Source organism: Lissotriton vulgaris, chromosome 2_2 (genome assembly GCF_964263255.1).
Source record: "Lissotriton vulgaris chromosome 2_2, aLisVul1.2, whole genome shotgun sequence".
Lineage (NCBI taxonomy): Eukaryota > Metazoa > Chordata > Amphibia > Caudata > Salamandridae > Lissotriton > Lissotriton vulgaris.
In genome coordinates this window covers 312,884,833-312,907,015 of record NC_141688.1, presented here as the reverse complement: position 1 = coordinate 312,907,015, position 22,183 = coordinate 312,884,833, and the positions used below count along the sequence as shown (strand labels likewise).

The 22,183-nt window shown below is 53.2% G+C and overlaps 1 protein-coding gene across 2 annotated transcripts in view; it reads left to right on the top strand.

The window, feature by feature from the left end:
* Nucleotides 1–22,183, top strand: part of LARGE2 (LARGE xylosyl- and glucuronyltransferase 2) — a 196,764-nt gene that overhangs the window by 116,101 nt on the left and 58,480 nt on the right. For both annotated transcript variants that reach the window (XR_015309191.1, XM_086959654.1), the window contains exons 4-7: nucleotides 1,704–1,786; nucleotides 8,249–8,372; nucleotides 9,006–9,177; nucleotides 16,509–16,613. Coding sequence is in view for 1 of the 2 variants with exons in the window: in XM_086959654.1 (XP_086815780.1) it covers nucleotides 1,704–1,786; nucleotides 8,249–8,372; nucleotides 9,006–9,177; nucleotides 16,509–16,613 (484 nt within the window). In the remaining variant the exon portion in view is untranslated. The remainder of the gene's footprint in view (nucleotides 1–1,703; nucleotides 1,787–8,248; nucleotides 8,373–9,005; nucleotides 9,178–16,508; nucleotides 16,614–22,183) is intronic.

Genomic DNA, 22,183 nt, shown 5'->3' with positions numbered 1-22,183 from the left:
CCAAAACCAACCTCCACGAAGGAATGAAGGCCGTCGCCGAATGGATGAGAAACAGCTGGCTGAAGTTGAACTCAGACAAGACGGAGGTCCTCATCCTCTGCTCCACCCCTTCTGCCTGTGACGACTCCTGGTGGCCGACAACCCTAGGAACAGCCCCGACACCCACCGACTACGCACGCAACCTGGGGGTCATCCTCGATTCCAGCCTCTCCATGACTAACCAGGTCAACGCCGTCTCCTCATCCTGCTTCAACACCCTCCGAATGCTCCGCAGGATCTTCTAGTGGATCCCCACTGAGACGAGAAGAACAGTCACTCAGGCCCTTGTCACCAGCCGGCTGGACTACGGAAAGGCCCTCTACGCAGGAATGTCGGCCAAGCTTCTGAGACGATTGCAACGCATCCAGAACGCCTCGGCACGACTGTTCCTCAACATCCCTCGCCGCAGCCACATCACACCCCACCTGAGAGACCTGCACTGGCTCCCCGTCAACAAGAGGATCACCTTCAAACCCCTCATCCACGCACACAAAGCACTCCACAAGACCGGCCCAGCATACCTCAACAGACGACTCAACTTCTACTCCCCCCACCCGCCAGTCCATTCCGCCAGCCTCTCCCTCGCCACTGTCCCCCGCATCTGAAAAACGACCGCAGGCGGCAGATCCTTCTCCCACCTCGCCGCCAAGACCTGGAACACCCTCCCCACCAACCTACGGCAGACCCAAGAACTACCGTCTCGAGGACCGGTTTGGCCGTACATGCTATCATGGGGAGAGTAGTTGGCCTAATGGCTAGGGCGGTCGACCTTGTATCTGGGGAACTGGGTTTGAGTCTCTGCAATGACGCTGAACATCCTGTGATTCTGGGCAAATCACTCAATCTCCCCGTGCCTAACAAAAATTAATGAGTCCTCATGTAATGAAACCGGTGCTATGTAAAGCGCTCTGACACCTGATTCGGTTCAAGTTCGTGCTATATAAAACTAAAAAACTAAAAAAACAATGAATGGCACATTGTATGATTCCTTATCTCTGGAGACCGCTAAAGAAGCCACATTTCCCACTTGTAGCCCCAAGGACTCTCACCTTGCATACTCTCTGTCCCTCCAAGAGCTGCGTAACTTTGCATCTTTGCCATGGTAGTACATGTCCAGACATGGGAAGCAGAAGCGACATCACACTGTGACCCTCAATGACATCATACTGTTGACCACCTGACAACACTGCTAGCGCCTCTGCTGTGTTGTATCTGCTGTTGAGAGGCCAGTGTGAGATAATTGCAGAAGATCAGCAGTGCTCTGAGATCTTTGTATTACTTTCTGTCCCTTCTGCTTCCTTCATGGCGCTTGAAACCAGGGAAGCGCCACTGCTGGTCACTCCTAGTTGTCCTCTATGAACCCTACGTTCTACACACCAGTTGCTGTCGAGTACCACTGTTGTAGAAAGCTGCACATGAGGACTGCAGGCCCACCAGTCAGACCCACCAGTCAGTCCCATTTCTACTGTAGGTGCAAGCAAACCAAAGATTGCAGATCAGTCCAGCGGTGGCTGTTTTTGGACCCTATAGCTTCATCTTGAACATGCATGTGCTCCCTCGGCCACTCTGCCAACACCTAAAGGCCCACCTTGCATTTTGACATCACATTTGTTGACGTTACTGTGGACACCCTGTGTAGTTTGTTCTGTTTTTTTCTCCTACAGCTTATCCATGTGGCAATTGTTTGTGCGGGACACAACACCAGCCGGGACGTAGTCACACTTGTGAAATCCATCCTCTTTCACAGGTAAGGAGATCTTTGCAGAATCAGTCACTCTGCCTTTGTTTTGTGGAAGGGTGGAGATCATTTTTGGGGTGACCTGTGTGATGCATGACAGGAATGGAAGAGTATGGGCTGCAATAGGGTGTGTGCTTGCGTCCCTGCCTGTCTCTGCACAGACAAGGTAACACAACGGTGTTAGCGGTGTGTGTTCATTTTCGAAACGTTTTTTTTTGTACAAGAAGCTTTATTAGTTTTTTTTGTAATAAAATAAACTTTTGGTGTTGCCTTCAGTTGATGGCCTTGATTGAACCTTCTGGTGGTTTGTAGAACGGACTGCTTCTAGTGGACCTTCAGGCGGTTCATGGAGCGAGTGGCTCCAACTGGGCCTCTAGATGGTCCGTAGAGCTTACAGCTCTCGTTCGCCCTGCAGAGGATCTGTGGAGTGGATAGCTCGGGTGGAGCTGGTCTGTGGAGTAGAGTGGACGCCTCCCGATGCACCTTCCGAGAGTCTGTGGTATGGAACTGCTCTCGTTGGCCCTCCAGGTGGACTTCGGATTGAACTGCTCTCGTTGACCCTCCAGGTGGACTTTGGATTGAACTGCTCTCGTTGGCCCTTCAGGTGGACTTTGGATTGAACTGCTCTCGTTGGCCCTCCAGGTGGACTTTGGATGAACAGCTCTCGTTGGCCCTCCAGGTGGACTTTGGATTGAACTGCTCTCGTTGGCCCTCCAGGTGGACTTTGGATTGAACAGCTCTCGTTGGCCTTCCAGGTGGACTTTGGATTGAACTGCTCTTGTTGGCCCTCCAGGTGGACTTTGGATTGAACAGCTCTCGTTGGCCCTCCAGGTGGACTTCGGATTGAACTGCTCTCGTTGACCCTCCAGGTGGACTGTGGATTGAACTGCTCTCGTTGGCCCTTCAGGTGAACTTTGGATTGAACTGCTCTCGTTGGCCCTTCAGGTGGACTTCGGATTGAACTGCTCTCGTTGGCCCTCCAGGTGGACTTTGGATTGAACAGCTCGCGTTGGCCCTCCAGGTGGACTTTGGATTGAACTGCTCTCGTTGGCCCTCCAGGTGGACTTTGGATTGAACAGCTCTCGTTGGCCCTCCAGGTGGACTTTGGATTGAACTGCTCTCGTTGGCCCTCCAGGTGGACTTTGGATTGAACTGCTCTCGTTGGCCCTCCAGGTGGACTTTGGATTGAACAGCTCTCGTTGGCCCTCCAGGTGGACTTTGGATTGAACAGCTCTCGTTGGCCCTCCAGGTGGACTTTGGATTGAACAGCTCTCGTTGGCCCTCCAGGTGGACTTTGGATTGAACTGCTCTCGTTGGCCCTCCAGGTGGACTTTGGATTGAACTGCTCTCGTTGGCCCTCCAGGTGGACTTTGGATTGAACTGCTCTCGTTGGCCCTCCAGGTGGACTTTGGATTGAACTGCTCTCGTTGGCCCTCCAGGTGGACTTTGGATTGAACTGCTGTCGTTGGCCCTCCTGGTGGACTTTGGATTGAACAGCTCTCGTTGGCCCTCCAGGTGGACTTTGGATTGAACAGCTCTCGTTGGCCCTCCAGGTGGACTTCGGATTGAGCAGCTCTCGTTGGCCCTCCAGGTGGACTTCGGATTGAGCAGCTCTCGTTGGCCCTCCTGGTGGACTTTGAATTGAACTGCTCTCGTTGGCCCTCCTGGTGGACTTCGGATTGAACTGCTCCCGTTGGCCCTCCAGGTGGACTTCGGATTGAACTGCTCTCGTTGGCCCTCCAGGTGGACTTCGGATTGAACTGCTCTCGTTGGCCCTCCTGGTGGACTTCGGATTGAGCAGCTCTCGCTGGCCCTCCTGGTGGACTTTGGATTGAACTGCTCTTGTTGGGCTACTAGATATTTCAAAGAGTGGAATGGAAGAGTATGGGCTGCAATAGGGTGTGTGCTTGCGTCCCTGACTGTCTCTGCACAGACAAGATAACACAACGGTGTTAGCGGTGTGTGTTCATTTTCGAAACGTTTTTTTTGTACAACAAGCTTTATTAGTTTTTTTAGTAATAAAATAAACTTTTGGTGTTGCCTTCAGTTGATGGCCTTGATTGAACCTTCTGGTGGTTTGTAGAACGGACTGCTTCTAGTGGACCTTCAGGCGGTCCATGGAGAGAGTGGCTCCAACTGGGCCTCTAGATGGTCCGTAGAGCTTACAGCTCTCGTTCGCCCTGCAGAGGATCTGTGGAGTGGATAGCTCGGGTGGAGCTGGTCTGTGGAGTAGAGTGGACGCCTCCCGATGCACCTTCAGAGAGTCTGTGGTATGGAACTGCTCTCGTTGGCCCTCCAGGTGGACTTCGGATTGAACTGCTCTCGTTGACCCTCCAGGTGGACTTTGGATTGAACTGCTCTCGTTGGCCCTCCAGGTGGACTTTGGATTGAACAGCTCTCGTTGGCCCTCCAGGTGGACTTTGGATTGAACTGCTCTTGTTGGCCCTCCAGGTGGACTTTGGATTGAACAGCTCTCGTTGGCCCTCCAAGTGGACTTCGGCTTGAACTGCTCTCGTTGACCCTCCAGGTGGACTTTGGATTGAACTGCTCTCGTTGACCCTGCAGGTGGACTTTGGATTGAACAGCTCTCGTTGGCCCTCCAGGTGGACTTTGGATTGAACTGCTCTTGTTGGCCCTCCAGGTGGACTTTGGATTGAACAGCTCTCGTTGGCCCTCCAGGTGGACTTCGGCTTGAACTGCTCTCGTTGACCCTCCAGGTGGACTTTGGATTGAACTGCTCTCGTTGGCCCTTCAGGTGGACTTTGGATTGAACTGCTCTCGTTTGCCCTTCAGGTGGACTTTGGATTGAACTGCTCTCGTTGGCCCTCCAGGTGGACTTTGGATTGAACAGCTCTCGTTGGCCCTCCAGGTGGACTTTGGATTGAACTGCTCTTGTTGGCCCTCCAGGTGGACTTTGGATTGAGCAGCTCTCGTTGGCCCTCCAGGTGGACTTTGGATTGAACAGCTCTCGTTGGCCCTCCAGGTGGACTTTGGATTGAACAGCTCTCGCTGGCCCTCCAGGTGGACTTTGGATTGAACAGCTCTCGTTGGCCCTCCAGGTGGACTTTGGATTGAACAGCTCTCGTTGGCCCTCCAGGTGGACTTTGGATTGAACAGCTCTCGTTGGCCCTCCAGGTGGACTTTGGATTGAACTGCTCTCGTTGGCCCTCCAGGTGGACTTTGGATTGAACTGCTCTCGTTGGCCCTCCTGGTGGACTTCGGATTGAACTGCTCTCGTTGGCCCTCCAGGTGGACTTCGGATTGAACTGCTCTCGTTGGCCCTCCTGGTGGACTTCGGATTGAACTGCTCTCGTTGGCCCTCCTGGTGGACTTCGGATTGAGCAGCTCTTGCTGGCCCTCCTGGTGGGCTTTGGATTGAACTGCTCTTGTTGGGCTACTAGATATTTCAAAGAGTGGAATACTCTTGTTGGACCTCTAAGTTATCTGTGGAGTAGGAATATCTCCTTGGCCCTGCAGATTGTCTGTAGTGCATACAACCCTCATTGACCCTCTGGTAGGTCTGTGGAATGAACAGCACTCATTTACCCTCTAGAATGTCAGTGGTATGGGCCATTGTCGTTGGCGTTCCATAAGCTGCTTAACCCCTTGGGCGCGGCCGCGATTCTGCGCCTGTGCGGCCGATTTTAAGAGTGGGCGGGTTCATGACGGCCCCCAGCCGTCATCAGCACATGCGCACAGTGATGCATGACGACTGGGGGCCGTCATCAGCATGGAAGAGTTAAGTTGGAGACTGTTGAAGACGCACCACATATTTGTGGACTGTATGGCTTGGCTAGATGCCGATCACCGACAGCCCAGAGACCATATGGTTTCTACGGCTCCTGCTGATGTTCCATTTGCTGATAGGATGGATGAGTCTGTGTGAAGCTCCAGACTCTGCCTGGGCGGCTTATGAACCTCCAAATGCTGCTTCGGTTTCACAATGCTCTGAGTTCTGCTTGGTTTGTGGAAGCTCTTACAGTTTCCAGAGGAGTTAGGTTAAAAACGATTTAATAGTTTTGATGCTGAATTTGTGGGAAGGCTCCTCGAACCCATGGGCAGTGTTTAGGGGTTCGCTCTTTAGGTGACGCTTTGGGTTACTGAGGCGGACGCTCATGTTGAGGCTCTCTTTCCTCATCGTTTCATTCCTATTTGAAGTTCTGGCCCTGCATGGAAGTGGTTGCTCTTTGTAAATCTCTGCTTGAATCATGAAATGAGTGGATGTTGTTTTCCATCCTCTGGAATAGAATACCTTATTTGTTTCTATATAACTTATGAAAACCTGAGATACGGCTGCTATCAGAGACCCGCCTGATGATTGACGGATTATTGGTGCTACAAAACTAAGCATTGGTGCTTTGCTGGAAGATGTGTGGATGACCTCATTACTGCAACTTTTATTTCTAGGCCAGATCCCCCTTTTATGATTCAGTGGTTTCAGTAGTTCTTCTGATGGGTCAACCCCTCCCTGAAATGCACTGCTACCTATTTCAATGTCAATCAAAAAATGTTCTTAGAGAGGGGGGGTCCGATTCACAGAACTAACTTAAGACAAAATCCTAAACTTACTTTTTTTGGTATTCACTGAATGCACTTACTACTTTTGGTATTCACTGAATGCACTTACTACTTTTGTTATTCACAGAATGGATTTACGACTACTAACTTTACGTCCGCACTCGGGCCAGAGATTCCGGCCCGGAGCCGGAGCTCCCGGCCCAGAGGTGGGACTTCTGGACCAAAGGTGGAGGTTTCGGCCATGTCTAAATTTCCGCCACCGGCCGGAAGCTCCACCTCCGGGCCGGAAGCTACGCCTCCCAGCCGGAAGCTTCGCCTCCCGGCCGAGAGGCAGAGGCCTCTCGGCCGGAAGCTCTGTTTCCGGCCCGAGTGCAGACGTAAAGTTAGTAGTCGTAAATCCATTCTGTGAATATCAAAAGTAGTAAGTGCATTCTTTGAATACCAAAAGTAGTAAGTTTAGAATTTTGTCTTAAGTTAGTTCTGTGAATCGGGCCCGGTAAGTTCAGTGGTTAGAGGTACCTGAGGCTGATCGAATATTAGGCGCTTACTTCTTGGTAGGGGTTGGTTTCATATTTGGTAGCCTTTAAACTTGATCTCAGTGCTGGGGACAATAATGTATATAGTGTTATGTGAGAAACCATGCTGAGATATCTTTAAGCAGTGCCAAGCCTCACAGAATCCAGATCCCTGCAGCTTCACCAGGGGAAGGCATGCCAGACAAATCTGATGGATTTATTGGGCACTGTGACTTGATATAGAGATCAGACACGCTGAATGTGATCCGCACTGTTGTCCTGGTCTACACGGAGGGCTCGGAGACCAGTTGTTCATGCTTTGTCTGGTGTCAAGGCGCTGAACTGGCTTTGGAAATGGCCATGTGACTTAAGATGAACCATGCTGGTGATGGAAGGGGACTCTAGTCAGAAGGGTCGACCAGTGGGTTAGTGTCAGTACTCATATCCAACTACCCGCAAGGCACCTGCACTCCTCCTCATTAGCTGGTACGCAAACCCCACATCATCCCACCCACAGTGGGGGCTGCTCCTTCTCCTACTTAGCCGCCAAGACCTGGAACGACCAGACCCTTAATCTCCGAACTGCACCCTCCCTGCAGACTCCAGGAAGAAACTCAAGACCTGGCTCTTCGACAGACGTCGCACTCACATCGCCCAGATACCCCTAGGGGTGACAGTGCTGCGCAATGCAAATGCTGATTGGTTGATACATTGATTGATTGAGGGATAGGCAGGCCAGGCACTAATCTCTTTACATGTGGCAGAAAGACACACCAGAGACAAAAGGCATGCCTGCCTGTCACGTGGTAAACAAATTCCTGAAATATTTGTATTCCTGTGCCATAACAGCGAAATGTGTTTTAAGGGCTCACTTTTTTCTCATTTTTGGATAATCTTCAGATATTTAGTGCTGGATTGTAGCTCGAGGGGTCCTTTTTCGGACCAGCAGGCATCACATATTCTTCTAAGGACCTCGATGTCCGTGCAGAAGTGATCCATGCTCGGATAACAATCACCTGGTGCCTCAGCCATGCTGTCTATCAAGAGCTCCTTTTCTAGCTTCTCCTAGTTCATGCAGTTACTGTCTTGTCCCTTTATGTCTCAACACACCCAAACCCTATCGCCTCTTTGTCGTTTTGAAGCTCCTGCATGGTAGATGGTAGTTAGCGCTTAGAACAGATCAGTGCATGAATGAGTCGCCGTTTTATTAAGTCTGATTGTTAAAGTGGGTTTCAGAGAGGAGGGGCTGTTCCTCTGTAGAGCTTGGCGAACACATTGGTAAGTGGTGGTCTGTAAACTTGCACCTTCTCTGCCATTCGCTGCCATGGACCCCATGCTCTCCCATCCTGGCCAAGGTCAGGTTCCGTTCTTGGGGTTGGATTTAACCAGCATGGCTTTGGTATTCACCAAGGTTTCCTTTCCTGTTTCTTCTCTGCAGAAAGAACCCTCTGCACTTCCACCTGATCACGGACGGTGTTGCTCACGAGATCCTCCAAACGCTCTTCCAGTCTTGGATGGTGCCGTCGCTGGCCATCAGCTTCTACAACGCTGAGGACTTGAAGGTAGGAGAGGCCGGTATTTAGAAGATCAGTCACACCTGCATATGATGTGTGTGTCTTTTCTTTGTCGAGGGACACTTGGTTTTTCAAGAAGATGGAACATACCGTTCTTTCATAATACTACACGCTTGCTACTGCCATGAGATGTCACATGCAGCCTTGCCTCGCATGTGACAGCTCCATGAGACTGCGGCTCCACCAGGGCTGCACATGTGTAGCTGCCATGAGATGTTGCTTGCAGGCTCCATGATGCCTCACATGTGCCAGCTCCATGAGACGGCGGCTCCCCCAGGGCTGCACATGTGTAACTGCCATGAGATGTCTTGCATACTGCCTCCATGATGCCTCACACGTGCCATCTCCATGAGACTGTGGCTCTGCCAGGGCTGCACACGTGTATCTGCCATGAGATGTGTTGCATACTGCCTCCATGATGCCTCACATGTGCCAGCTCCATGAGACTGAGGCTGTGCTGGACACCTGTATCTGCTATTTGACTACATGTGCTGCTGCCAAGTGTTGTTGTAAGACATGGCTTCTGACTCTAATGCCAGCGGCTCTTAGAACCACAGATGCTCAATAAGAAGCTGTGATTGAATTTGCCATTTCAATGTGTTTCCTCTGTTTCTTTTTCAGACCGAGGTTTCCTGGATTCCCAACAAGCACTATTCTGGCATCTATGGCCTCATGAAACTGACTTTGGCCAGGGCGCTGCCGTCTGACCTCAGCAGAGTCATCGTCCTAGACACGGACATCACCTTCGCCACGGACATCGCTGAACTTTGGGCCGTGTTCCAAAAGTTTACAGGTAGAGACCCCGGACTTCTTCTCTAATATCCCATGCACAGGGAGGGCCCCATTACAGTCCAGGTCAGCCAATGGACTGGGAGGGGCCCCAGTGTACGTCATTCCATGCACTATGAGCCCACATCGTGCCACATATTATGAGGTGGCCTATTGCAGCCCACGCCTTACCATGCACCATGATGTGCCACATTGCAGCTCACATCATTCCATGCACCGTGAGGTGCCCTATTGCAGCCCATGTCAAGCCATGCACCCTCAGGTGCCTCATTGCAGCCAACTTCATTCCATGCACCATAAGGTGCCCCATTGCAGCCCATGTCAATCCATGCACCCTCAGGTGCCGCATTGCAGCCCATTTTAAGCTATGCACCATGAGGTGCCCTATTGCAGCCCATTTTAAGCTATGCACCCTCAGGTGCCCCATTGCAGCACACGTCAAGCCATGCACCCGCAGGTGCCCCATTGCAGCCCATGTCAAGCCATGCACCGTGAGGTGCCCCATTGCAGCCCATGTCAAGACATGCACCCTCAGATGCCTCATTCAAGCCCATGTCAAGCCATGTACCGTGAGGTGCCCAATTGCAGCACACGTCAAGCCATGCACCCTGAGGTAGCCCATTGCAGCCCATGTCAAGCCATGCACCATGAGGTGCCCCATTGCAGCACATGTCAAGCCATGCACAGTGAAGTGTCCCATTGCAGCACACGTCAAGCCATGCACAGTGAGGTGTCCCATTGCAGCACACGTCAAGCCATGCACCCTCGGGTGCCCCATTGCATCCCACGTCATAACATGGACCATGAGCTGCCCCATTGCATCCCACGTCATGACATGCACCATGAGGAGTCCCATTGCAGCCCATGTCAAGCCATGCACCCGCAGGTGCCCCATTGCATCCCACGTCATGACATGCACCATGAGGTGCCCCATTGCAGCCCCTGTCAAGCGATGTACCATGAGGTGCCCCATTGCAGCCCATGTTAAGCCATGCACCCTGAGGTACCCCATTGCAGCCCATGTCAATCCATGCACCTTCAGGTGCCCCATTGCAGCCCATGTTAAGCCATGCACCCTCAGGTACCCCATTGCAGCCCATGTCAATCCATGCACCTTCAGGTGCCCCATTGCAGCCCATGTTAAGCCATGCACCGTGAGGTGCCCCATTGCAGCCCACGCCAAGCCATGCACCCTGAGGTACCCCATTGCAGCCCACGTCAAGCCATGCACCGTGCCCCATTGCAGCCCACGTCATGCAATGCACCGTGAGGAGCCCCATTGTAGCCCAAGTCAAGCCATACACCGTAAGGTGCCCCATAGTCGTCCATGTCAAGCCATGCACCATGAGGTGCCCCATTGCAGCCAACATCATCCCACGAACCATGAGGTACCCCATTACAGCCCATGTCATGACATGTACCGAGAGGTGCACCATTGCAGCCCATGTCAAGCCATGCACTCTCCGGTGCCCCATTGCAGCCCATGTCAAACCATGCACCCGCAGGTGCCCCATTGCAGCCCATGTCAAGCCATGCACCGTGAGGTGCCCCATTGCAGCCCATGTCAATCCATGCACCTTCAAGTGCCCCATTGCAGCCCATGTTAAGCCATGCACCGTGAGGTGCCCCATTGCAGCCCATGTCAAGACATGCACCCTCAGGTGCCCCATTGCAGCACACGTCAAGCCAGGCACCATGAGGTGCCCCATTGCAGCCCATGTCAAGACATGCACCCTCAGGTGCCTCATTCAAGCCCATGTCAAGCCATGCACCGTGAGGTGCCCCATTGCAGCACACGTCAAGCCATGCACCCTGAGGTAGCCCATTGCAGCTCATGTCAAGCCATGCACCATGAGGTGCCCCATTGCAGCACATGTCAAGCCATGCACAGTGAGGTGTCCCATTGCAGCACACGTCAAGCCATGCACAGTGAGGTGTCCCATTGCAGCACACCTCAAGCCATGCACCCTCGGGTGCCCCATTGCATCCCACGTCATAACATGGACCATGAGCTGCCCCATTGCATCCCACGTCATGACATGCACCATGAGGAGTCCCATTGCAGCCCATGTCAAGCCATGCACCCGCAGGTGCCCCATTGCATCCCACGTCATAACATGCACCATGAGCTGCCCCATTGCATCCCACGTCATGACATGCACCATGAAGTGCCCCATTGCAGCCCATGTCAAGCGATGCACCATGAGGTGCCCCATTGCAGCCCATGTTAAGCCATGCACCTTCAGGTGCCCCATTGCAGCCCACGTCATGACATGCACCATGAGGTGCCCCATTGCAGCCCATGTCATTACATGCACCATGAGATGCCCCATTGCAGCCCATGTCAAGCCATGCACCGTGAGGTGCCCCATTGCAGCCCATGACATGACATGCACCATGAGGTGCCCCATTGCAGCCCATGTCAAGCCATGCACCCTCAGGTGCCCCATTGCAGCCCATGTCATGACATGCACCATGAGGTGCCCCATTGCAGCCCATGTCAAGCCATGCACCGTGAGGTGTCCCATTGCAGCCCATGTTAAGCCATGCACCCTCAGGTGCCCCATTGCAGCCCATGTCAAGCCATGCACCCTCAGGTGCCCCATTGCATCCCACGTCATGACACGCACCATGAGGTGCCCCATTGCAGCCCATGTTAAGCCATGCACGTTCAGGTGCCCCATTGCAGCCCATGTCATGACATGCACCATGAGGTGCCCCATTGCAACCCATGTCATGACATGCACCATGAGGTGCCCCATTGCAGCCCATGTCAAGCCAGGCACCCTCAGGTGCCCCATTGCAGCCCATGTCATTACATGCACCATGAGATGCCCCATTGCAGCCCATGTCAAGCCATGCACCCTCAGGTGCCCCATTGCAGCCCATGTCATTACATGCACCATGAGATGCCCCATTGCAGCCCATGTCAAGCCATGCACCGTGAGGTGCCCCATTGCAGCCCATGACATGCACCATGAGGCGCCCCATTGCAGCACATGTCAAGCCATGCACCCTCAGGTGCCCCATTGCAGCCCATGTCATGACATGCACCATGAGGTGCCCCATTGCAGCCCATGTCAAGCCATGCACCCTCAGGTGCCCCATTGCAGCCCATGTCATGACATGCACAGTGAGGTGTCCCATTGCAGCACACGTCATGCCATGCACCCTCGGGTGCGCCATTACATCCCACGTCATAACCTGCACCATGAGCTGCCCCATTGCATCCCACGTCATGACATGCACCATGAGTTGCCCCATTGCAGCCCATGTTAAGCCATGCACCTTCAGGTGCCCCATTGCAGCCCATGTCATGACATGCACCATGAGTGTCATGACATGCACCATGAGGTGCCCCATTGCAGCCCATGTCAAGCCATGCACCATGAGGTGCCCCATTGCAACCCATGTCAAGCCATGCACCATGAGGTGCCCCATTGCAACCCATGTCAAGCCATGCACCATAAGGTGCCCCATTGCAGCCCAGGTAAAGCCATGCACCCTCAGGTGCCCCATTGCAGCCCATGTCATGGCATGCACCATGAGGTGCCCCATTGCAGCCCATGTCAAGCCATGCACCATGAGGTGCTCCATTGCAACCCATGTCAAGCCATGCACCATAAGGTGCCCCATTGCAGCCCATGTCAAGCCATGCACCCTCAGGTGCCCCATTGCAGCCCATGTCATGACATGCACCATGAGGTGCCCCATTGCAGCCCATGTCAAGCCATGCACCGTGAGGTGCCCCATTGCAGCCCATGTCATGACATGCACCATGAGGTGCCCCATTGCAGCCCATGTCATGACATGCACCCTCAGGTGCCCCATTGCAGCCCATGTCATGACATGCACCACAATGTGCCCCATTGCAGCCCATGTCAAGCCATGCACCATGAGGTGCCCCATTGCAGCCATGTCATGACACGCACCATGAGGCGCCCCATTGCTTCCCATGTCATGACATGCACCATGAGGTGTCCCATTGCAGCCCACGTCAATCCATGCACCATGAGGTGTCCCATTGCAGCCCATGTCAAGCCATGCACCATGAGGTGTCCCATTGCAGCCCATGTCAAGCCATGCACCTTCAGGTGACCCATTGCAGCCCATGTCAAGCCATGCATCTTCAGGTGCCCCATTGAAGCCCATGTCAAGCCCTGCACCTTAAGGTGCCCCATTGCAGCCCATGTCATGACATGCACCATAAGGTGCCCCATTGCAGCCCATGTCCAGCCATGCACCATGAGGTGCCCCATTGCAGCCCATGTCAAGCCATGCACCCTCAGGTGTCCCATTGCAGCCCATGTCATTACATGCACAGTGAGGTGTCCCATTGCAGCACACGTCATGCCATGCACCCTCGGGTGCCCCATTGCATCCCACGTCATAACATGCACCATGAGGTGCCCCATTGCATCCCACGTCATGACATGCACCGTGAGGTGCCCCATTGCAGCCCATGTTCATCCATGCACCTTCAGGTGCCCCATTGCAGCCCATGTCATGCACCATGAGGTGCCCCATTGCAGCCCATGTCAAGCCATGCACCATGAGGTGCCCCATTGCAGCCCATGTCAATCCATGCACCGTGAGGTGCCCCATTGCAGCCCATGTCAAGCCATGCACCCTCAGGTGCCCCATTGCAGCCCATGTCATGACATGCACCATAAGGTGCCCCATTGCAGCCCATGTCCAGCCATGCACCGTGAGGTGCCCCATTGCAGCCCATGTCCAGCCATGAACCTTCAGGTGCCCCATTGCAGCCCATGTCAAGCCATGCACCGTGAGGTGCCCCATTGCAGCCCATGTCATTACATGCACCATGAGGTGCCCCATTGCAGCCCATGTCAAGCCATGCACCGTGAGGTGCCCCATTGCAGCCCATGTCATGACATGCACCATGAGGTGCCCCATGCAGCCCATGTCAAGCCATGCACCGTGAGGTGCCCCATTGTAGCCTATGTCATGACATGCACACTATGGTGCCCTGTTCCAGCCCATGCAATCCCACATAAAGGGATCTGCCACGGTAATTCACATGGCATGCAGAGGGCGGGCCTCAATCCAGCGTTTGTCCTTTAGTAAAGAGGCAAGGCTCGCACAGCAGCTGACGTCATGCCGTGCGCTGGAAGCAGCCCATAGTAGGGCACATGACACACACATAAAGCGCAAAAAAGCCACTTGGCAGCTGATGTCATGGCATGCACGAAAAGCTGAATGACGACATGTCAGTTGACATGTCACGCTGGAGGAGCAGCCCATTTAAGGGTCATACCCCATAGGCGAAGAGGAATGGACAATGCAGCAGCTGACGTCATGCCAGGCAAAGGGTGCAGACCACGGTAGCTCAAATGCCAAGCAAGACAGAAGGATGGGGTCACGGCTGCTGCCGTCTTGGCATGTGTAGGGAGCTGCTCATAGTAGCTCGGATGCCATGCAGAAGATTGGAATTGAAATAATAAATCATGTGGACAGCTGAGCTGTTAAGCCAGACCTAAGCAATTTATTTAATTTAGAAGAAGCTTATAGACTGACCGTGTTTGAAGCAGGATATAGTTAATGATTTTAGATTGCAGGCATGCAAGCCTTGGCATGTTTTTCTGCCTAGTGAAACCATGCACAGAACTTTAAACGCTACTTTCTGGCTGCGGAAAGTCGCTGTAGAGTATCCAAATGTTGGGTGATTGCAGAAAAAGTTTAGCTCCTTCAGGTTGGACCACCGGGAGCTGATGAATGACATGTTTGGATACTCAAAATACATGAAGAACACTGTGTCCCAGTCCCTTGTATCAAGGAGCGCCAGCCTAGAAGAGATTGTGCATTCACCGATGATGTACAAATGGTTGGACTGCAGTAAGCTCAAGACTGATGAGTCAACCGAAGTGAGGGAGCAAGCCTTGGTACAGCCAGGGGCAGTAACCTCTTTCCTAGCACTGATTTCTCATCTGTTATGGCTTCTTGTTTTTGTTTTTTGTCTTGTTGTTTGTTTAGGTTTGACACCTAGCATCTCCTGCTGTGACCAGTGGTTCGAAGAGTAGCACTCTCCTCTAGACCTGCACTTACTTTCTTATAAATCCTCAGTTGCAGGTGTTTTAGTCCTGTTGGTTCAACTGAAAGAAAACCAAAGCTGCAAACTTAGAACTGAGCTTCGGATTGTTATAGCACCCATCAATCACACTACAGCCCTCACCCCTGACCTCAAAGGTCACAGAGCCCACAGTACATCCCTCACCCCTTCCCTCAGAGGTCACGGATCCCACACTACAGCCCTCACCCCTTCCCTCGGAGGTCAAGAAGCCCACACTACAGCCCTCATCCCTCACCTCGGAGGTCAAGAAGCCCACACTACAGCCCTCATCCCTCACCTCGGAGGTAACGGAGCCCACACTACATCCCTCACCCCTTCCCTTGGAGGTCACGGAACCCACACTACTGCCCTCAACCCTTCCCTCTGAGGTCACAGAGCCCACACTACATCCCTCACCCCTTCGCTCAGAGGTCACGGAGCCCACACTACATCCCTCACCCCTTCGCTCGGAGGTCACAGAGCCCATACTACGGCCCTCAACCCTTCCCTCGGAGGTCACAGATCGCACACTACGGCCCTCAACCCTTCCCTCGGAGGTCACAGAGCCCCCACTACAGCCCTCAACTTTGACCTCGGAGGTCACGGAGCCCACACTACAGCCCTCAACACCGACCTCCGATGTCACGGAGCGCACACTACAGTCCTCAACCCTGACGTCAGAGGTCACGGAGCCACCCTACAGCCCTCATCCCTCACCTCGGAGGTAACGGAGCCCACACTACATCCCTCACCCCTGACCTTGGAGGTCATGGAGCCCACACTACTGCCCTCAACCCTTCCCTCGGAGGTCATGGAGCCCACACTACATCCCTCACCCCTTCCCTTGGAGGTCACGGAGCCCACACTACTGCCCTCAACCCTTCCCTCGGAGGTCACGGAGCCCACACTACATCCCTCACCCCTTCGCTCGGAGGTCACGGAGCCCACACTACAGCCCTCAACCCTGACCTCAGATGTCACAGAGCCCACACTACAGTCCTCATCCCTTCCCTCTGAGGTCACGGAGCCCACACTACATCGCTCACCCCTGGGCCCTGACCTTTGAGGTCACGGAGTCCACACTCCCAGCTCACTTTCATTATGAAAATTTGAAAAACATGCTTTGTTCTCTCACTGCCTTCTTCAAGGTATTGGAATAAGCATTACTCCTTTCCCTGCTTTGCGTCTTGTTTCGCGATTCTCGTATTGTGTTCACCCTACGATTCAGAGCCTCTCCTCACCTCTTCCTTGTTTCTTGTTTGCAGATAAGCAGGTGATTGGTCTGGTGGAGAACCAGAGTGATTGGTACTTGGGGAACTTGTGGAAGAATCACAAGCCGTGGCCAGCGCTGGGTCGCGGGTTCAACACAGGTAAGAGTCGAGTGATATTACTTCTTACCATCATTACGAAAGCTCTCCTAGTGCTGTTATTAACCCCGCCTCCTTCTGTCGGTTCTCCAGTCTCATTTGTTTCTTTGAGACTCCTGCTCTCCGCCTCGGCTCTGTGTCTCCATAGCCTCTTTAAACCTTTCCTCCAGTCACCGTGCCACCAATAGCCAGTGCCACCAAGGGTACTGTTCCTAACATGTTATTTGTACATCGCCAAAACCCAATGAAGCGCTCGATCCGTCAAGGCGGGAGCAGTTCTAACAGAGGGTTGTGCTCTTGACACCGAGGTCACCTGGGTGGACTTTTCAATACACTGGGCAGCTCTGGAGCAGTCTCTGTCACTGGATGCCCAGTGTCCTTGTCTTCTCCCAGACGCCCTGAGAACAAATGTGTGGCTCCATCAAGACCATCAGAAGTTGGTTAGGACTGTCTTTGAGTCTTCTGAAAATGCAGGGCTTGTGAGAGACCTCTGAAAGAGAGTGTAGTGGGTTTTGCATTTGTTCCAGGCTGCATCACCAAAATAAAGTTTGGTGAAAATCCAAAAACATATCTTCGCAAAAGAGACTAAAACTACGTAGAGGTCAGAGTTCAAAACCCTTTCCCTCTTAAGTCCTAGTAGTTGAAAAGTATTGTGTTTTCATAAGAGCTCCAAGTGTTGGAAAGCAATTACATTTCCCATCACCTGATGGCTCCCTTTGCAGTTGTAAAGTGGTGGCCATGCTCCCGGCTAGTGGTGTGAATCAGAGGACAAGCAGACCTCGTCATTTCCGCAGTACAATGTGTGTGAGGAGTGTGGGGTGGAGGCAGTCAAAGAAGAGAAACCTTCACACAGACACGGACCCGATTGCGGACACCTGCCTGTGAGAAGTTGGCCCGATATGCAGTGTTCACTATTCTAGTGACCACTATGTATCGTTCCAAACGACCCTTATGGTGATTGGTTGTAAGTCAACCTTAGACCAGCTATCCTAGTAGCGTGGATACGAGCAGTCTTCGGGCTAAACTCTAGAGGGCGTGTTAAGCCAGCTGTTATACCATCACGTACCCCTTGAACACCAAGTGAAAGGACACCACACAAGTGTTATGAAAATAAACAGTATATTTATTAAGAATCACAACAGCCCTGGACTCTTTAGGAGGACAGGGTACTAAGCACACAACGAAACTCTTAAGAAAATACTTCAAGTGCACGATCAATACAAGTGCCCGAGGGCACGGAAAGTTTAGTGGTCTCGGGCGGACCCGATAAGGCAAGTCGGAAGCGAGGGACTCGGGACCCTAGAGTAAGGAGGCTATGCAGGCACCGAAATGCCAAAGTTACCTAGCCGCGAGGGCTGCGGCTGCACAAGTCTTACAGGCGTCGGGGGTCTTTGCTGACGAGCCAGGAGCCGGAAGGAAGGAGTTGCTGGCCGGCGACCAGTGATGAATAGTTCATAGAGATCCAAGCCTGGATCAGAGATCGATGATACCTGAAAGCAGAGGGGACCAAGTTCGTACTACTAGCCAGTAGTCAGAGGGTACCAGGAAGGCACCGGATGGCCGTCACCTCGACTAGGTGAGTGGGCGACGCTAGGCTCTGCAGTCTCACGGACCAGGAGGCGTTGTCGGCGACCAGGATGGAGGTGCGAGCTGTCCCACGAAGGTTGATGCTGTCGGCGTCGCTGGGCCCAGGATTGGGGCAACAAGCCTTGGCAGATTTCAGGGCCACGTGGTGGGCCTAAAATGGCGTCTTGAGTGGACCAGGAGGGTCCGGGGTGCTCCTCTCGGAAAAGGGAGCAAGGGCCGGTCTGGAGCAACCAGACCAGCAGCGTTGGTTGTCGGATGCCGTCAAGGAGATCACAAGCCAGCGGCTAGTGATCGGACAGCGTGCTGAGCGGCGAGCAGAAGGGCCCCACGCAGATCGTGGAGATGCTGGGAGGCTGCACTTCGGTACTGGAGCTGCTCAGGATCGGGGCTTCTCGGACCCCAGAGCACTCGCCAGAGGATTCCTTCGGTGGTCGTGCTGGATTAAGAAAGCGTGCAGGTTTTGATGATGGCCGGTCCCTCAAGGTCTCGTCGCACCCACAGATCTCAGCTGAGCTGACGATGTGGGTAGGTTCAGAGGTGCCAGGGAAGCCGGTTCTCCTCGAGCTGGGTCGTCTGATTCCTGAGGCAGGACTTGCAGCAAACCGCAGAGTTCTTAGATGGTGCCTGCGGATGCAGCGTGACTACTCCTTAGCCACAAGGGAGAAATCTTGAGAAGAGTCTCGAATGTCCTTTCGTAGAAAGTAGTTCTTGATTCAAAGATGATCTAATTTGGAAGGGTCCCCGCTCCGGCCTTTATCCTAAAGAAAGGGGTAGGTACATGACTAGGTCCTGCCCTAGGGGTGGGACCAGGAAGGGGGATAGTTACACCCCTCTCCCCCTGCTGGACTTTCCCCAGGTCAGGGGCTGCGCGCCCCTGGAACTGGTTCTAGCCGGCAGATGCGTAGTGAGCACCGGGGTGCCACTCCGCAGTCACCTTCTTGCAAAGCCCTACCTACCCCGAATACACAAACCCTGTCTGGGACGGTGCGAACACCGCCCTGGACAGGAAACCCTTTGTCCGAGCTCTCCTCGCTGGAAGGACTCCCAGCAGCAGGAGGTCAGACTCGTGTCTGTGGTGGCAGCGTCTATTTTGTGGAGCTGAGGCTTCAGTTAACTTTAACCCGGGTTCACAGTTACGTACATGTCGTGTCCCTCTAGAAGGGCGGAATGCTAACCTCGTCGCCAGAATTGGTGAGGGGGCAGCATCCCGATTCGTATGACACCTTACTCGACATGTCTTGATAACGCGATACCGAAGTTACCGATATGATACGCGTTATCATGGAACAGCCATTGGGTCTTGGTTCCGCAAGCTGCAACCGGGCTCGGCTCATGCCAGAGCCCAATTCACACGGTTCCATGCACTCTGCCTTCAGGATTGTCAAGGCCTGCCATAGGAGTGACTGATAGGAACTCGGGTGTCCATTTTAAGGTTAGGCATAGGGATACTATACCTACAAAAACGGGCGAGTACGCCACGTTGCCCCAGCTGTCGTGCAGCCAGTTGTGTCAGATTTAGATGGCCAGCCAGGGGTGGCATAATACATGCTTCAGCCCCTGGTAGGCCCTGGGTACACCGATGCCCTGAGTTACAGGGTCTGACAGGGTGGCCCAGTTCCAATTGGGTAATTCACCTAGGGTACACACAGCAATTTAGTGAGAGAACAGCTAGGCTGTGGGTCTGATTGGCAGGCCCACAGCCCGAGAAAGTCGTAAACCAGTGAAACAAAAGCAAAAAGTCCGGGTGATCATAGGATTGCAGACCCTACTCTCCTACATGACTCCCCCCCCCCCCTCCCCCAAACGTTGGGACAATAAGCTAATCTTGACCAGGTGAGTCTTCTTGTTCTAAGTGGAAATACCTGGAGAGCCCATCTGCATTGCCATGATCAGTGCCAGGTCTATGCTCCACTGTGAAGTCCATCCCCTGTAGGGAAATGGACCACCTAAGCAGTTTGGGGTTTTCACCCTTCATCTGATTTAGCCATAGGAGGGGCTTATGGTCGGTCTGAATCTTGAAATGAGTGCCAAACAAGTATGGCCTCAGTTTCTTCAGGGCCCACACCACAGCGAAGGCCTCCCTCTCTATAGCTGACCAATTTTTCTCTCTGGGGGTCAGCCGTCTGCTTATAAAAGCAATGGGCTGGTCATTACCATCAAAATTCAGTTGAGATAGAACAGCTCCCACACCCAACTCAGAAGCATCTGTTTGGACAATGAATGGTTTGGAGTAGTCTGGACTCTTGAGGATAGGTGCCGTGCACATGGCCTGTTTTAGGTCATCGAATGCTTTTTGACAGCTCGCTGTCCACTGAACCTTTTTTGGCATTTTCTTACTCGTCAGTTCATTGAGCGGAGTCACAATCGATCCGTAATTCCTGACGAACTTCCGGTAGTAACCAGTCAGGCCCAAGAAAGCTTGAACCTGAGTCTGGATGGTTGGAGGAGCCCAGTCCCTGATTGACTGTATCTTGCTCTCCAGTGGTTGAACTTGGCCTCCACCGACAAGGTGGCCCAAGTATACAACCTGTGTCTGCCCTATCTGGCACTTGGTAGCCTTGATAGTGAGACCTGCTGCTTGCAGAGTGTAGGAGAGTAGGGTCTGCTATCCTATGGTCACCCCAATTTTTGCTTTTTGCTTCACTGGTTTTCGACTTACTGAGGCTGTGGGCCTGCTAATCAGACCCCCAGCCTGCTGTTCTCTCTCTAAATTCATAATACATGTGCTATAGGTACATACCACAATTGGAAATGGACTCCTTGTCAGCCCCTGTACCATGCACTATAGGTGCCCAGGGCATAGGTGCCACCAAGGCCTACCAGGGGCTGAAGCATAGCTTTTTGCCACCCCTGGCTGGTTCTTAAATTGACACAACTGGCTGATCACTCAGCTGGGGCAAGTGGGTGTAATCACCCCTTGCTTAGATATAGTATACCTATATCTAAACCTATATCTGGACACATATATAGCCTGTAAGCCACTCCTATGGAAGGCCTCATCAATCCTGGAGGCAGAGTGCGTGGTTTTATGTGAGATGGTGCTCTGGCATGAGCTGAGCCTGTCTGCAGCTGTCGGGAACAACTCCCTAAGCTGATCCGGGATAACGCCATACCATATACTCTTAAGCGCCTTATAATCCTCGCGGTTATATAGCAACTTTGGTTTGGCTTTATCAAAACATGTCGTGTAAGGTGTCATACGAATTGGAATACTACCCCCTCGCCAGTTCTGGCGACGGGGGTAGCATTCCACCCTTCTAGAGGGAGAAGACATGTTACTTTACTGAAACGCGGTTGATTTAAAATGAGCCTCAGATCCACAAAATGGATGCCCCTGCCACAGACACGGGTCTGACCTCCTGCTGCTGACCGAAACCCGGCAGAGGAGGCCTGGACAAAGAGTTTCCTGTCACAGGGCGGTGTCAAACCACCCCAGACAGGAGATAGTGGATTGGAGTAGGGAGGTTTCAATGAAACCAGACACTGCCTGGGGAGCACAAGGCTGCCCCTTGCAGGATCCGGCCAAACCGGTTCTGGGGCCTCCCAGCCCCTGTCCCAGCGCGGCCAGGATCAAAGGAGAGGGGTGTAACCACCCCCTTCCTGGGTCCCACCCATAGGAGGGGACCTAGCAGGATGTCCAACCCCCTAGATTCGAATAAGAGGGGGAGCAGTCCCAACGGACCTCAGATCATCCTGAAGAAACATAAGAAACGAAATCTGGACCCTTCGACTTTCTACACGACGTGAGAAGACTGAAGAATCTCCCTTGTGGTCAAGGAGTGACCACCCTGTGCGAACAGGCACCATCCAGCCCTCGACCCTTGCTTTGTTGCAGTTCCCGCCGGAACTCGAGCGACAGAGATCGACGAGATCAAGCTTGCCTGCCTTCTACCTGCCCGATCCACAGTCCCTGCAGAGCTGAGACCCGTGGAGGCGACCGGAAGCGTGGGGCACGCCATCTTGAAAAGGCCACGAGACGCTGACCG